This window comes from Lycium ferocissimum, chromosome 2 (assembly GCF_029784015.1).
Source record: "Lycium ferocissimum isolate CSIRO_LF1 chromosome 2, AGI_CSIRO_Lferr_CH_V1, whole genome shotgun sequence".
NCBI classification, from domain to species: domain Eukaryota; kingdom Viridiplantae; phylum Streptophyta; class Magnoliopsida; order Solanales; family Solanaceae; genus Lycium; species Lycium ferocissimum.
In genome coordinates this window covers 63,047,433-63,065,274 of record NC_081343.1, presented here as the reverse complement: position 1 = coordinate 63,065,274, position 17,842 = coordinate 63,047,433, and the positions used below count along the sequence as shown (strand labels likewise).

Sequence of the window (17,842 nt, the reverse complement as noted above, 5' to 3'; positions counted from 1 at the left end):
CCGCATTTCTTTTCTTCTCCAACAATAGGTAAATGTCAAATATAAGGTGCTTGACTTGAAAATATTCGATGCATTTACAATACAGTAATCATCTTTCCCGTCATCCAAACTTTTTCAGTTTTCTGTATCTCTTAGATAAAAAGTGCAACAATGAGATAAATAAAAGGAGAATATCAGAAAAGAGGATGATATACAGCAAGAAAGCCTGCAAAATAAGAGGACATGCCAACAGAGCTATAGCTTTATCCTCGGCCTGCATTGTCAGTCAACTGAACCTAAAAGCAATGTAGTGGCTTCTCTATGAATTATTTCAAACTTGAAACATTCATCCCTTAAATACCACAAGTTCTCAGATAGAGTTGACCGTGTCGCTGCTTTCACTGTCACTGCTGCTGCTTGCACTATCACTTCCACTCCCACTCCCGCTCCCACTCCCACTTCCACTGCTGTCACTTCCACTACTACTGCTAGAACTCGAAGAATGATCCTCTTTTACCTCTGCATTTACCTGAGCTCTAAGTTCTTCTGCAGCATTGCGGCCCTTATCCTCATCATCATCACTTACATCTACATCAGCTATCTCATCATCCGTATCATTTTGGTGTGGGATATTAATATCAATGCCTGTATCGATTTCTTGTACAGTAATATTGCCACCATTGGCGGCTGTAGTATCATCCTCGTCATCATTCAGTATATCCAATTGTTCATCCAGGTCATCATTGATCATGTCTGGTGACGCGGTTGGCTGATTTGCATGTGAAGATGGATATTCAGCAATCTTCTCATTTTTGGATCTTGAATCTAGAAGAGAGAAGAAGAGTCAGCTACCACAATAAAAGGGATGAACCACGGATAAGGAATCAGAAATTTCAGGGTTCCTTTAAAAGGGAAGCTCGCCTGTCCCATAAATGATGCAGATTAAGACAACCACTGAACAAAATGAAAAGGTCAGTGGGAGCGCAACAGCTTAGCCATTGATCAATCAGAACAAATGCAAAATCATTTTCCAGGTAGAAACAGATGAAATGTGTGCAACTTAATTCAAACAAACTACAGATTAGAAAGGGAGAAAAACTCAAATCAAAATATTGCATCGCGGATAATATATGATACAATCTTTCCTAAACTTAGAGAGCCAAATGGCAGAGAATAGATTCGACACAACTCAACTCTCAAGGTATCTTCTTCTTGGTCAAGCTAGGTCCTTGAATCTTTAGGTTCTATCCTAATAAGTCCATGGTCAACTGCAATTCCACTCTAAGTTGAGACCATATACACAGTTTCAATGTTAAAATGGAAAACTAATTCCGAAGATCTGAGTGATCTTTTATACACTTCTCATCTCATTCTGCCCCTGCATTTCCAATCTGTGTCGAATAACCACTTATGCTCCTTCATTGGATAAATTCAACCAAACATAAGGTACCCCCCCCTCCCCCCCCTTTTCCCCCCAAAACCCTTCTTCCCTATTTTTTCAGTTAACACCAGCACAGAGTTTGAGAAAACATACCTGAACTTCTAAAGTCACCAACTTTGATTCGTTCCACCTCAACCTGAACAAGCATTAAACAGAAAAGTTTGAGATATTAGTGCAATAGTCAAAACTACAAAGAATATGGAAACAGACAAACTAATCATATTAGAGGTTGATGAGACACATCAGACAGCAGCGTAGGCAAGAAAGGAATAAATTTTTTTATCTGTAGCCTGTAAAATTCACAACAGCAGGCCAAGTACCAAATGAATGAGATACAATGAATATACTAGCATTTCTGGCAATACAATCATCCGAAGACAATTTCATGAACTAAGTTACACAAGTTCAAGCAAGATTGAAACAAGAAAAATCTGTCACTTGAATATGTCAGGTTGCACTTTTAAATTAATGGTGACAACAGTTGTTGGGCCATAGGCAATGCACCCATTGACTCCAGACCCCACATTTTCTGTTTGTTATGTTGAAACAAGAAGAATGGGTGGAGAGAAGGTACCAACATGTGCAGGATAAACACTTTGCCAAGTACTACGATATAACAATAGGAAGCAGCGCATCAAAGACCCAGCATCTAACATTCCACCAAAATGTGTAACCACAACAATGCAATCTTGGGGGCAATGATATATCACATTTGGGAAGCTAGGAACAGCAAGCAATTCAAGGGAAAAACTGTACAGATAGAGATAGTTGCAACACAGATACAGAAAGAGATTAAAGAAAGAATAGATCAGGTTAAAGGTTCCAAGAAAGCTAGAAATTGTAGTTTTTTGATTCAGAAATTTTGTAACTAGTTGTTTCTTCTGCTTGAGGCCTGTGTGGTGCAAACACCCTTCATAGAAGGTGGTTTAATCCTTGAGGTGCTCTTAGGTGTATAGTTGTGTTTGTCTATGGTAATATTTCACAGTTTATTGCTAAAAAACAATGCATCCAGTCAAGCAGACATATATATAGCCATATGTCCTTTCTTCTGCAATGCAGAAGCATAACAGGCAACAGTGCAAGTAAAGGTAAAGTGTGCTTTCATTCCATCCGGCTCAGTTTAGCCTTTTAAAATTATGGGAAGTGTCAACATGAGAACTGAAGTTGGAGAATCAATTAAGTAATTCTTTCACTGATCTTAACAGTGGCACAAAGCAAAGGCATACAGGTTGAAGCTGACTTTTTAAAAAAAAAAAAAAAAAATCATGGGCAAACTTACTTTCATCTTTTATCACATTGTAATTAAGCTAAATAAGCTCTGAGATTGACTAAAGAAAAATGTGATATTGCAGTCCTAAATAAACTAGAAGAAAGTGAAAGTAAGTTTGCATAGAACTCACTGGTACCGCAGGAACTGCAGGCTTATTTAGAGACTGAAATCTAGCCCCTTTTTCAACTGGCGGTGAACTCGTCTCTGCAGGCATTCCAAATGGAGCAGGCGCAAACACAGGCGCAGGCGCAGGCGCAGGCGCAGGAGCAGGAGCAGGAGCAGGAGCAGGAGAAGGAGCAGAAGCAGGTGCAGGTGCTGCTGCCGCAGCGGATTCTCCAAGGGGACGATTATACCTCAACCGCTTAACAGCGGTATGTAACCGCTCCAACCGAAATGACTCACCATCAAAGAAAAGAACAGCATCATTTTCCTTGTAATCTTCACTACTGCCATCAAAGGCAACCTTGGGTTTACCAGGCTGGTTATTTTGAAATTCAACAGAAATCCTGTTGTCCTTGGTCTTGTGTAGTTTTCCAGGTTTATTTTTATCAATTGAAGCTGGTTTAAATTCATCTGGAGAAAAGTAAAACAATTGTAAGGCGAGACAAAATCTAACTATTCAAACAACAATAACATCAGGATAGCACCAAACAAATCTCATCCTTGGCCATTCATACAACATGACCAACTAAAAACACAGCTAACTCAGCAGTTTTGGCTAAAGGTTGGTCTAAGATTTGAAGTCAGTGGACCCAGATACCACTTAGCATGAGCAACTATCTTTAAAGTTTGTATATACATAAGTTATACACATACAGACACTACACCTAGGTTGCATCTGTACATAACTTGTGTTCCACACTTGACAGCATATCAGAAAAAGAATTGAAATAAAAATATAAGGTTTCATAGCCAATTACATTAAAGAAAGAGTTTAGAAGACATACAGCGTAAAGTACAGAACTTGGAGGAAGGTTGATGGTCTTTGAAGGAAGAACCTAAGCTCAAATTGTACCACCGATCTGGCTCTGGCGCTGTACTTGGCTCCTCTTTCTTGTTTATGTTTGCCATTTTTATCGGAGATGAAAACGTTTGGGTTGTTTCCCACTTGCACCTAAATTTTGTTTTCAATTTCCCCAACTCAACCAACGCATCTCTATTTCGACAACGACAAGGAACAATTAGGGCTCCAACATGTTACATGCTTAACAAACGTCAAAGGTAAAACTTTATTTACCCCAAACAAAGTAATTAGATGATATTTATTTTCATACACATATTTATCCATTTAGTAACATTCCGTCCCAAATTACTTGTCGTGATTGTTAAAAATAGTTGTCTCATTATAATTTTAGAAGTTCAAGACATAATTAATTATTTTTTTCCTTTTTGCCCTTAGTAAAATTTTGTGATGACATACAAATAGAGTAAACATTTAATGAAAAGATTATAACTTACACATAAATAAGAGTAAAGTAGGTCAAATACTCCTCCTAATTAATATTTCTTAAGGAGCGTGAAAAACAAAAAAACAACAAATAATTTGAGACAAAGAGAGTATTTTTTTTGTCTCACTTAAATTTATGACTATTAAAATTATTTAATTTGTAAATATCAATCCTCCCAAGTTAGGGATAAGGTCTCAGTACACTCTACCCTCCCCAAATTCCACCTGGTGGGATTATACTAGGGAGCTGTTTGGACATGATTGGAAATCATGAGATGAAATCACGAGATGAAATCATGTTAATTTGTACATGCAATTTGAAATTTCTGAAGTTGTATTTTTTCTTATAGACATAAAAACCCCATAAGTTGTGAAAACCATTAAATTTTTTCCAATTCTTATATAATCTTACCAAATGAGCAAGTCATAGTTCATAACAAATTAATACTCTGCTAGAAGGCCTTTCTAAAAAATACAACATTAATCGATCAAACTTTAATTTAATAAAATGGAAATTTGAACATGAGTTGTAGTGTAACTAATCTTTAATATAATCCTCCTCCTCCCACATGATTGGTAAGAGTAAATTTGTTATAAATATACTAGCAACTTGTAGATCTTTTAATATTTGATATAAATGGTTGGTAAACATGATTGGTAAATATATCTACCAACTTATGGATCTATATTTACAAAATATAAACTTATGGGTCAACTTTTACATTTATATTTTTTGAAATCATGATTTCAAATCCCAAATCATGCCTTTTTGGATAATTTGGGATTTCATCTCACGAGATGAAATCGGATTTAAAATCGCACGTCAAACGCTCGATTTCATCTCATGAGATGAAATCGCATGTCCAAACGCCTACTAGGTATGTTGTTGTCGTCGTAAATATCAAGTGCAAATAAACATTTTTATCCTAGACAGACTGGTCCTGCGGCTTGGTTTGATTTAATTTTGTTTAAAAGAAAATTAAATCAATTAAGTTAGTTTTTAAATATTTAAGCTAAACGATCAAATATAATACAAATTTATTAATTTCGATTGCTGGGGCACTGGCAAATATTTCATGTTCTCTCCATTCTATTCTTCGGCGGGCATGGTATGACAATGACTGAATAACTTTCTTTAATTACAAATTAAATATTGGCATTGTTGTGGGTGTGTTTGATCCCAACTGCGCTGCTGCACCTCATGCTTGTTATGATGGTTGATTTGTTGATATTGAATGGTTCAAACATGCACATCTGTTACTTAAATACCTTAATCATTTCCTAATTGAAAATATATTCTTGTACCTCTTTTTTTCTATAGGAAGAAGGTTCAAATTTGCTTTAGAACTTTGTAAAATGGGTTCAAATTTATCTTTTGTTAATAATTTGGAGTTAAATATATTCATTCTTTACAAAACTAATCCAAATATGTCCTTGTTAACTAACGACAGAATCTTTCCAACACATAGACCTTTACAAGGGAAAATTGTCAAATTTACCTTTGAACCATGTGAAAAGGTCAAGATTTACTTTGAAGAAGGGGGGTCAATATTCTTGTGGCAGCAACATTCTGTTTTTCAACATTCAAAACCTCAAATAGCGAGTTCGTTTTCCACCAAACTCAAAGTTAACCACCCTCAAGCCTCAAATCAACCCAACAAATGATCAATTGCACCACCATGTTGAATTTTTTCATGTGCCACAAGCTCCATCGACACAACTCAATCTCCATCAACACAACACAAGCAATAATCCTTCTAAGATCATCAATAACGATGCCAAAGTTCTACATCAACTTTATATTAAACAACCCTGGGTACATGGTATTTAAACTTGTAAATCATTTTTTGGCAATATTTTGGCAATCTAGGTTATACTGGTTGAGGGTCGGTGGTCTTGGATCAGAAGAGGCAAAATGGTGACATGAAAAGTGATAAAGATGAAGGTGTAAGAGAGATCATCTGAATCTGGTGATTTTTATATGAAATTTTATGTATTCTTTCTATGAATGTCATCGGGGTAAAGCGGTGGTGGAATAACGGAGGTCTTCAAGTGGTGCTTTTGAGAGTGAAGAGAGTCAATTGCTATGTTGATGGTTGATCTAGCGTGATGATATATGATGCCTGGAAAAAATGAAATGTACATAATCACAAAAGTTTAGGGGCAAATTTGGACATTTTCTCTTTTTTTAATAACCATCTGGTATTTGAAATTCATTGACTCGACTAATCCATATTTATATCGAGTAAGGCTCATTAAAGGGAAAATGTTTCCTATTAAGATTTTTTTATTCCTAGAACTCAAGCTTAAAACTTCTAGTTAAGAGTGGATTATCCATCACATCCTTTGATGGTTCTTGTACTTCTCTAAGTTCACTTAGGCCTCATTTGTTTACACTTAATGGAGGTCTGAATCTTAATCATTTAGATTCAGCCCATTAAGCGCATTTGTTTTTAAGGTCTGAATTTTAATTATTCAGATTCAGCTCATTAAGTGCATTTGTTTCGTTTCCTTATAAAACCTCTTAATGGATTTGAATAGGTCTGAATAAATCAGATCAATAAGAGAGTCTTATTCCATTCAGACTCATTAAAATAATTTCACGCCTCTGCCGTCTCTTATCAACCAAAAATTTCGCTCCTCTGCCTTACTTTTCTCAACCAAAATACCATTTTTTCCCTCTTAAACTGGTAAGTTTTCATAATCTTGATAAGTATTTTGTATATTATTTTTTATATTCACAATATTTTTGGGTGCATTGCCTGCTGCATTTTTTTGTTGCCCTATTTATGAAAAAAGATTGAACTTTTTGCTCAAAGCAATAAGAGACTTTATTCTCTGGGTTTAAGGTTGTGTTGAGAATAGTACCGTGATAGAAATTTATGGGTTTGGGGCTATCATATCTATGAAGAATGATAAAGTGTTCATTAAAAAACAGTTTGGACGTTCGCTTGATGTTGTGTTCAGTATATTGTTAATGTGTTGAGTAATAATGGACTGGAATAGCTTTCTCATCCTAGCAAATCTTTTGTGGGTGAACAACCTTGGAGTCCGGAACCAAAATGACCCCAAAAAAAACCTTTTGAACCAAAATATCCCCAAAAAAAAAAGATGACATAAGTACCTTTAGTGTAGTAATTTACTGCGCGAAATAACTTAATCGTAATGGCGCGATTAAGTCCTTTAACGCAGTAAAATACTGCGTTATAGAAACAGTAAAAAAAAAAAAAAAAAAAAAAGGCCAACTTTATTTTTTGCAGCACTTTAGTTTTTTTTTTCCATACTTTGACCAACGATTAGTCGTGTGTCAAGACTCTGAAACGTCAATATTTTATATAGAACCTGATATTTTTTTCTGCGTACAATAATGTAGGCTCAATACATCAAGGATACGTAAACGTTCGAATCGTCATTTTAGGGGTTGAAAAGGTGCTCGAAGTAAGTTTTGCTTGAAAAGTTTAGGTTTAAGTGTTCTATATACATAGACGTCCATTTTTGTTTGAAGACTTGTTGTCATTAGCTTAAAGTTTTTTATTTTTAGGGTTTAGATTTAAGTGTGTCATTTTTTAAAGCGTAACTTTATTTTGAATATACGCGATTTTTTGGGCTCAGACATCCGATTTACGCAATTTTTTTTTTTTTGCAACATATTCAAGATAAAGTTACGCATTAAAAAACAACACACTTAAGGAACACTTAGTGTTTTTTTCCATAAAAAGATCGCAACATCTTATTTTAATAAATCTTTTCTTTGCAACATTTAGTGTTTTTTCCATATTTTGACCAACGATTAGTCGTGTGTCAAAACTCTGAAACGTCAATATTTTATATAGAACCTGATATTTTTTTCTGTGTACTATAATGTAGGCTCAATACATCAAGGATACGTAAACGTTCGGATCGTCATTTTAGGGGTTGAAAAGGTACCCGAAGTAAGTTTTGTTTGGAAACTTTAGGTTTAAATGTTTATTTTTTAAGGTTTTGATTTAAGCGTGTTATTTTTTAATCAAAACATAAATTTATTTTGAATATAAATCTAAAAAATATAGGGCGGGAAACTAGTTGTAAGGTGGTCAAACTTTAGATGGTCATAACTTTGCGCTGGAATGTCTATTTTACGCGATTTTTTTTTATCTTGTGTATTTTTTCGAGATCTACACGGACAAACTGCCGCAAGACGGTTTGGCTAAGCCGATTTTTAAAAAAAACACTTGTTATCCTATTCAATTTCAATTTTCCTCCAAATTGGCTTGAAGTTTTTAGTTTTCTTTACTTATAATATGATGATACGTAATAGATTTCAACATAAAAATTCCGGGCAATGTAGCTGTGAATATCAATTTTACTTTGTGGTTTCAATTTTTCAAAATAAAGATGACTAATTTTCTCGATATATAAAGTTGACTAAAATAACCTTATAAAAATAGAACACTTAAATCTAAAGTTTTCAAACAAAACTTACTTCGGACACCTTTTCAACCCCTAAAATGACGATCCGAACGTTTACGTATCCTTGATGTATTGAGCCTACATTATTGTACGCAGAAAAAAATATCAGGTTCTATATAAAATATTGATGTTTCGGAATCTTGACACACGACTAATTATTGGTCAAAGTATGAAAAAAACACTAAAGTGTTGCAAAAAATAAAATTGGTCAATTTTTTTTTTTTTTTTTTTTACTGTTTCTATAATGCAGTATTTTACTACGTTAAAGGACTTAACCGCGCCGTTACGGTTAAGTCCTTTAGCGCAGTAAATTACTGCGCTAAAGGTACTTATGTCACTTTTTTTTGTTGGGATATTTTGGTTCAAAAGGTTTTTTTTTTGGGTCATTTTGGTTCCGGACTCGACAACCTTGCCTCTATGATGTAATTCATATATTAAAATTTGAAATTATGAAAAGCCAAAGTCATAGATGGACCCCTAAACTTATCCTGATTTTTCATTTAGACCCCCCAACTGAAACGTTGACCATATGAACCCCCGAACATAAGATAAACTATGCCATTTGAACCCCTCGTGCTAGCTGGGCACACGCGTGCAGCTCACTTGCTGTGACATGAAAAAACAGACCAATAAAAATAAGCCATGTCAATAAAAAAAATTAATTTTAAGAAAAATTAATTTTAAAATCTATTTAAATAATTTTAAAAAAATCTAAAAAACCCAACCCATCCTCTCCGATAGCCCACTTCACCGCCGCCACTGCCGCTGCTGCCGCCGCCGCCGCTTCAAAATCTATTTAAATAATTAAAAAAATGGTGTCGTTTTTCGTCGGAGATTTGTTTAAATAGATTCAAAGAGCGGTGGAGGCAGCGGCGGCGGCGAAGTGGGCTATCAGAGAGGATGTGTTGGGTTTTTCAATTTTTTTAAATTATTTAAATAGATTTTAAAATAGAATTTTTGTTAAAATTTTAAAAAAGAAAAAATTTGGTCTCTCACGCTCTGTCACAGCAAGTGAGCTGCACGCGTGTGCCCAGCTGGCACGAGGGATTCAAATGACACAGTTTATCTTATGTTCGGGGGTTCAGATGGTCAATGTTTCAGTTGGGGAGTCTAAATGAAAAATCAGGACAAGTTCAGGGGTCCATCTATGACTTTGGCCATTAAGAAACATACGACTGAACTAAGGTCATAGCATTTCTTGTGTTTTTGGTGTTGTGAGCACCAATTGTAACCTTTTTTTGATTTGCACTTCAAAAGTATAAATTTATTTTACTGAAATGAGATTTTTATAATATTTTATTGATATAGTGTAATTTCACATGCACATTCAGCTATTGAAAACAAACAGACTTAATCATTCAGTGTTCAGATCTAGAGACCACATCTTAATTTTCAGATGTGCATTCAGATTTAGACATCTAGATCTAGACTTAATCATTCAGTGTTCAGATCTAGAGACCACATCTTAATTTTCAGATATGCATTCAGATTTAGACATCTACATCTTAATGCACATCTTAATTTTCAAATGTGTATTCAGATTCAGACATCTTAATCTTAATGGAAACAAATGAGGCCTTTTGTCTCTTAAATTGTGCAGCATAGCTTTATTAGTCTTTTTTTTCTGGACCTCTCTAAGTTCACTTAGCTTAATCGTCTTTTTTCTTGGACTTCTCTGAGTACACTTCGGCTCTTAAATTGTGCACCATAGCTTAACAGTCTTTTTCTTGGAATTTTATGGCAAAGACCGTTAAGTTTCATATACCCTTGTGTGCTTATTTTGGATAAAATTGCTAGATACTTAAAGCACCAAATCAAAATGGAAAACATGTCCATTTCACACATCCTTTATGTACTTGAAGGACACTTACCTTCATCTCATGGCAATCTCGCATAGTTTGCATATAACACATGGGCATAGCTGACACGTTGGTGCACACGAAGTTTCCATAAAAGAGAATCTAAAGTGTTTGATACAACCCAGCTAACCCAAATAATGTTTGTCTATTTTTCATAACTCACCTTGGTTTGACTTTTAATGCTAAGTCAGCACATTAAATATTATATACATCTGATTAAAAAATGGAGAATATTGTACAGTGTATTATGATCACCGACCTCTTGCTTAAAATATCCACTAGGGCGGTTTCGAACATTATTAAAACTGTCAACCTTGTATAGAGATATGAAAAAATGTCATGTGCCAACCGCTACCAGGTACTTTCTTTTCCCTTTTAAATCATAAATCTTGAAACTCCCTTCATCTTATAAATAGCCAACCAAATTACACATATTCATTCATCAGTCTGAGTCTTAATTAGCCTTGATTATATACATATCATCTTTAGCCATGGAAAAAGTACTCTTCTTTTCGTACTATACACTTCCATCTAATCTGTCTTTCTCTGATCCCAAATTGCTTCCTCTGAGAAGATCAAAGTGTAAAATTTCTGCTAGCCGTAATGATTCTTGTGATTGGGATTATAGGGGGAGATTAGTGGATGAAAGCATGATTATATTAAGGAAGAGAGTTCATGAGATGAAGGTAATAGAGAGAAATTATGAGCCACCAGCAGAGTGGATGGAATGGGAAAAACAGTGTTATGTTAGTTATGATGAGTTAACATGTAACTTAGTAGGGTGCATACAAATGCAATTGTTGAGAACAAGGCCCAGTTTGGCTCTTGGTATGTTAGTACTCCTCCTCATTAGTGTTCCAGCTTCAACGGCCATGATTTTCTCTCATTTCATCTATTTGGCCAGCGGCATCATATCAGCGGTTCATCTTGGTTGATTCGTTTTACTAATTAATCAGTTAGGAGTTGTACATATTTGATGGACATAGTGTAGTTTTAGTAATTGTATTTCGTATTAGCAAAGAAAATGCCCCTATATGTTGTAATGAAGAGTAATTAATGAATGCTTACACTATATCCTAAATTCCTAATGGTTGGCATGTTCGCTTACTTCAATTCCTCTCGATCGGTTTGGTAGAATGTCTATTTTAATTTTTGTTTGATTTAATGGTTACATAACTTTTGCCTTTATATACTAGCAATACATAATAGAGTGGATGCCTGGATGGTAAAAGAATCCCAAATTTAAATATATTCTAATTTGTATGAAAATGTTACTACGAAAACTTTGAACTAGGCCGTCTCAACAACATTAGGGACTTAAAGCCAAACTTCAAACAGAGGCCCTACTTTTTTAAAGGACAAATCATCATATATACAACAACAACATACCCAGTGTAATCCCAACGGTGGGATGCGGGGAGGGTAGACTGTAGTATGTGAGACTTCAACTCAGAGAAAAGCAAATCAAAGCAATCCGGAAAAAGAAATAACATAAGTAAAGAAGCCATGATAAAATACTAATTAAATAAAGCATGATAAAGTAGTCGGAAAAGAAGGAACGAAAAGGTCACCATATACATTTTTATTTAAAATGTACTTTTCTAGCTTTTTTAGATGCGAAGTCATTAATTACTGTTTTATAATCGATTTGTTCTAATAATTATTTTTCAATCGTTAATATAGCTAATCCATTCAATCTCTTTTCAGACATTGTTGATCTTAGATAAGATCTCATCAATTTTAATTTTGAAAAACTTCTTTCGGTTGAGGCAACAGTTTATCTATAAAATACATCTTTAAAGAAAAAATGGGCCCCAAAAAGGAATTGCTTTATTGGCCTATAGTCGAGCCACCCCTGACTTTGTAGCAAAGTACATAAAAGAGAAAAGACACATTTCCCCCCTAAACTTGGCCGCACAACTCACTTTAGCAATTTAACTTTATGGACATTTATTTACCCCCTATTCTTGTTTGAGTTGAATTTAATTACCCCCTAAAAGGTGGTGTGGCCAAAAACTTCCTACAAGCGCGTGAAGAGGGGAAAAAAAAAGAGCACAAAAACTTATACAAACTATACAGATGTCATCTTCTAATTGGATGGCATACAACTTTACTTAATTAACTAATTTTCTTAATATTTTCTTTCGATTTCAATATTTCTCTTTTATTATCCATTTTTTTCCTTTTCTTCCTTTCTCTTACTTTCTTTTTTCTTTCTTTATTTGTATGCTTATTGCCATAGCCCATCCGAACAGTTCTTCCCAAATGGGTGAACTTAAAAGGTCAAGAAAATTAAATTAATCCTCCCTCCATATTCAATAGTAGCTTCAACTTTCTCACTTTCCATGGCTGAATATTGAATCCGAAATTGCAGGGAGTTGTGGGAAGGGGAGGGCAATTTGGTAATTTTTAAAAGAGAGAAGGAGTGGGAAAAGCGTTGGAAATTTTGTTAAGAAGCAAAAAAGGAACCCAGGTTTAGTTTGGTGAAGGTGAATCAGAAAGTGTGGTTACGGAGCCTTTTGGGAAGATTGAAAAAGGGGAATTCAGTGATGAGATTTTAAAGAATTTACAACTGGTTCAGATGGAGAATGAGTTTTCAGTTTTATCATATACAAACGCAACAAGATTTAGGAATTGAGAGGGGTAAGTTGTAGAAAAATCAGCAGTAATGGTGGAGAAGAAGGGGGGTTGAAGAAAAAAGGTAGTCATTGTTGTTGATAGAAGAAGAAAGGTGGAGAAAGAAAAAGAAAAGAGAGAGAGAAAGTTGGAGGAGGAGGAAGAGAAAGAGAAAAGAGAGACTATCTGACGTGTTAATGACGTGTCGTTGAGGTGACGCGCGTGTATAGCACCTTCCAACCATGAAACTGGTATTGCACGTATAAGGTGGTATTTAATTAACTTGAAAGTTGTTTAAGGGGGTAAATTAACGTCCGTTAAGTTAAATTGCTAAAGTGAGTTGTGCGGCTAAGTTTAGGGGGGGAAATGATGTCTTTTCTCTAAATAAAATATGGGCGACTTATTGTGACGACCCGTCCGGTCGTTATTTAATATTTCGTGAACTCATGTCTAATCTAGGTCGAGGGTCGTAAATAATAAGCTCCATGATGTGTTTTAAGGGTTAAGAGTGGGAAAAATCAATTTCGGAAAGAATTAGAAATTGCGGGCCAAGGAAAGGAAGCGGACCGCTATAGCGGTCAGTGCACCGCCATAGCGGCATACCGACCGCCGCAGCTGTCCACGAGGGGCAGTGGTCGCCTTTTCTGTTACTTAGTTTATTTTCTCTCCTTTTCCTATAGGAAACTCCCAAGGGCTGCTCCTAGGGTTCCATATGAAAGAAAAATCCTTGACACCAATAAAAAAAGAAACCTTTTTAGTTTCCTCCCCACCATTCTCTACGAATATTGTCGCTCATGGATTCGGATGAAGGCTAAGAGGACGAGCAATTCGTGCAGATTCAATTAGTTGTTCGTCAACAAGGTAGGTTATGGTTTACTTGAGTTAGATTTTGATTAGCGAATCGTATATACTTTTAGAGTTGACGGGAGACTACATGATTAGGTCTTCGGACATGGAGTTTGGATGGACATACACTTTAATGTGACTAAAATATTGTGTAAATGATAACTAGGGCAATAATAAGTTATTATTGATAGAAAGTGTTGTTATCAGCGGATACTTCGTATTTAATTTATGCACCTAAGTGGGTGATTTTGCTTTATACCCGATTGTGTTGAATATTCACATGGCTGTCTTCCTTGGAAATAAGAGATTTGTATTGAAAGAACTATATGCTAGATTGGCACTCCACCCATCAAGGGCAGGATGTATGATTGGTTTGGTATATTGCATCGTTGCATTGCGTTGCATGGTTTATGAGGAAATACTTGTAGCAGGCAAGGCTGAGTGTAGGCTTTGTGTTATCTGATCTTGTGGCCGTTGAGTTGAATACGTGAAATATATATATGATTTGGATCCGTGTCCGAGGTTCATTCCGGAGCGGAGGTTTGTGCTCGGTCCGAGGAGTGAATCCGGAACGAGTGGTACATGGACACCATCGGTCCTCTGCAGGTCATGACTACTGAGCAATGACATCAGATAGCATGTATGTGTGTTTGGGCCCTTGCATCGCATTTTGCATTTCACTACATCTCATATTTCTATGATATACATGTGTGTACTACTGTCGTTGATATTGCATATTCATCTTTATGTTTTCGTTGAGAGTCTGGGTGGAGAGGGGATTAATATAAGATAAGTATAGTAGCGGATTGTCAGATAGTGATCCATTTCCCTAGGTGCATCGTATTGTAGTAAGTAATTTGAGTAGGTGAACTCTACGAACATAAAGGGTAGAAGCTAGAGTATACGATGAGCATGGAGACAGGGGTGAATAGGTTGGATGGAAGGGAGGGAACGATTGTGAGTAAGTAGAATGCCCATAATTCTTGGAAATAAAAGAAGTGAACAGCGAGAGTGGGAAGGCAAGTTATGAGGATGTAATAACCTTTATTTAGAATCTTGAGTTTCATTGACTTATCTGCTTATCTTATTGACTTTATATTGTGTTGCGTGAACTAATCTTAGTCGACCTATGATGCTTACCAGTACGTGTGGTGTACTGATACTACTTTTCTACACCCTTTCGGGTGTAGATGTGTTGCAGGTCTTAATTGAAGTTTCGCCGTAGGGATTTTCCTGACATTCTCCTACAGCCTCGCTTATCTCACTCCCGGCGGAGGCTGTGTCATTTATTTTGTCTTCCTGTACTATAGGAGCTCTTGTACCTATCTAGACTAGATCCCGGAAAATTCTTTTCAGATTTACTGTATTTTGAAACAGTCTGTACGAAGTTTTTACTTTAATTCTGTAATTTTTAAAGATGGTTGTTGTAAGGGTTTTAAATGTTGGGCTTATTGGTAAGGATTCGCCTACTAGGTTAATAATATGGTAGGTGCCCGCACGACCCGTGGGTTGGGTCGTGACACTTATTTAAAACAGATTAAACATGTAATTGGTGAGACGCGAAAGAAAGAAGCAATAATGGATCTTAATGGATTTTGAAGTTATTGAACGGGGTATTAATCATGCTAAAGGAATATTAATGTTTGAATTTTCAATTTTACTATGTGACTCAATGGTAGTATTTTTATTTATTTTTTTAAAATGAAAGGTTTTTCTTATATTAGATGTATATTTCAAGAAGATTAGATCAATATTTTTCCAAAAGTTGAAGCTCAACTATTTTACAAGGCAGCTAAACTAACATCTCAATAATTGTACGTGAAGAAATATGTGATGAAAGAATAATAAGGAAAAAATCATACCTAAAAAAACAAATAATTTAGAGTATAACTTACTTGAAAAATTTAACACGTAGAAGAGCCAAAGTACTTTGCTTGGGACCTTTGCTCAATTGGGGGAGAGGCACAGGTTTGTAAATAAATCTTAGGCTGAAGTGGTGAAAACACCCTTAAACTTGGCATGATTTATTACTTTAGTTCCTGAACTATTGCCACACTTAAAAACACCCCTAAACTTGGCTAACTGAACTTAAATTCACCCCCCGAGTGTAGACACCTTAGCAACGTGAATACACACGCTGTCCACTTGGAATTTTCGTCCTATGTGTCATCCACGTAGATTAAAAAAAAAAAAAACCAGCAAAACAGAAAAAAACCAACCCATTAAATAACCCGACCCATTGACCCGTCGACCAAATAAATCAACCCCAAATACCTAAATACCATAACCAAATTGTGTGCCAAGATAAAACATCAAATTTAGCACACTAATGCATAGGCAAATCTTCAATGTTCTTGACCACTTCGATTCTTGCTCATATCTATTTATCTTCTTCAACAAATCTCAAATAACAATATTAGCTTGCTCCGGAATTGGTGGCTCATACCACTCGAAAATTTTGCAAGAACATCGACCTCTCACCTATACAAAGTGAACGAAAATCAGTTCGAAACCCAGTAAAATTAGGTGCAAACTGAACCTTCTAAATAGAACAAATCAAGCAAAATTATACTAAAATTGACATACCAAAAACAAAAATTACAATTGTAGTTTTGACAACCCCAAAATCTCCTTCTTGGATTGACTTTGGACCATAAAATCCTCACCACCGACAAAAATCCACATCTACAAACTCTAAGTCATGAATACAATTTAGAGAAAAAACAACAAACATGACGAAGAACTTTAGCAATTAGAAATGAAGGAGGTGTATTTTAATGGAAATGAAGAAGAATCTTGAATTTCAAGTTGTTGTGTATTTTAATGGAGGAGGGTTTTAATAAAGGAGGAAGGGGGTGATTTGGCAGTTGGAATAGGAAAAAAAGTTAAAGGGAAATGTAAAAATGGAATGTTTTACTGTTTGAAGCTAACTTGGAAGCTTCTCACGCGCGTGTAGGAGTTTGGGCACACTTGTTGTGCCATGTGTACACTCGGGGGTGAATTTAAATTCAGTTCCAAGCTTAGGGGTATTTTTAAATGTGTCAATAGTTCAGGGACTAAAGTAATAAACTGTGCCAAGTTTAGGAGTGCTTTCACCACTTAAATTCTAACTCAACTTCTTGCTATAAAAGAATACAAATCCTCGTCGAAAATTAATGTAGCAAACTTCGTGCATGTAATGTAATCATTCTACCTGTCACACCTCCTTCTTCACCCCGAATAAGGATTTTAAGATTTAAAAGGATTTTCCTATTTAAAGTGACGGTTTCGAAAAGGAATTATTTATTTTACAGAGTTACCACTTGGAATATATTTTTGATGTTCAAAATCACCTTATTGAATCCCTAATCAAAAGGAAATGACTCCTTATTTTTTGGTCCGCAAAAACAAAAGACCGGATAAGGAATTCTATTGACCGGGAGCAAGGTATGAGGCACCCCCGAGCCCCGTGGTTCTAGCACAGTCGCTTTTATTAACTAATATGCGGCTTAAATAAATCTTGGATAAAATATGCTTGCCTTTTTACTCGCTTTAAAATTAGTCAAAACTGTCTCGTTCCATTATACAAATTTCATATCATATGAACCACTCAAACAATTAAAATTAAACTCAGATGCTCAGGAATGGTCCGCAACGCTACTTTAACATCAAATAAATGGCACTCTTTCTTCCTCGTTTCTTTAATAAAGACCAAGCACAAGCAATGCAAGGATCAATGTTTAAATAGATAGCTGAAAGTATTACAACTAGTATTTCAAAAATTGTAAATTACATGAAAACTCTTTTCTTTTTTAAAAAAATATAAAAAATACAGAAGCTTAGCACATGATGTCTTTTTATTTTATTTTTGTGATAAAGACACATTAATATTAGAAAAACCTATTACGTACTACTGGGATGAGCTCCCTTGCCTATATTTACATTGATATTGAGGG

General features: G+C 35.4%; 1 protein-coding gene across 2 annotated transcripts; it reads right to left on the bottom strand.

Annotated features, from left to right (window-relative positions):
• Window positions 1-29: 29 nt before the first annotated feature.
• Window positions 30-3,890, bottom strand: LOC132046692 (uncharacterized). 2 transcript variants are annotated; one of them, XM_059437407.1, is made up of 5 exons: window positions 3,638-3,890; window positions 2,949-3,263; window positions 2,821-2,918; window positions 1,514-1,556; window positions 30-804 (listed from the first exon to the last, which is right to left on the bottom strand). In XM_059437407.1, exons 1-5 carry the CDS (start codon window positions 3,759-3,761, stop codon window positions 350-352), a joined length of 1,035 nt encoding a protein of 344 aa, XP_059293390.1. In that variant the 5' UTR covers window positions 3,762-3,890; the 3' UTR covers window positions 30-349. The 2 variants fall into 2 exon arrangements, with proteins under 2 accessions (XP_059293390.1, XP_059293389.1); XM_059437406.1 differs by having other exon boundaries at window positions 2,821-3,263.
• Window positions 3,891-17,842: the final 13,952 nt, after the last annotated feature.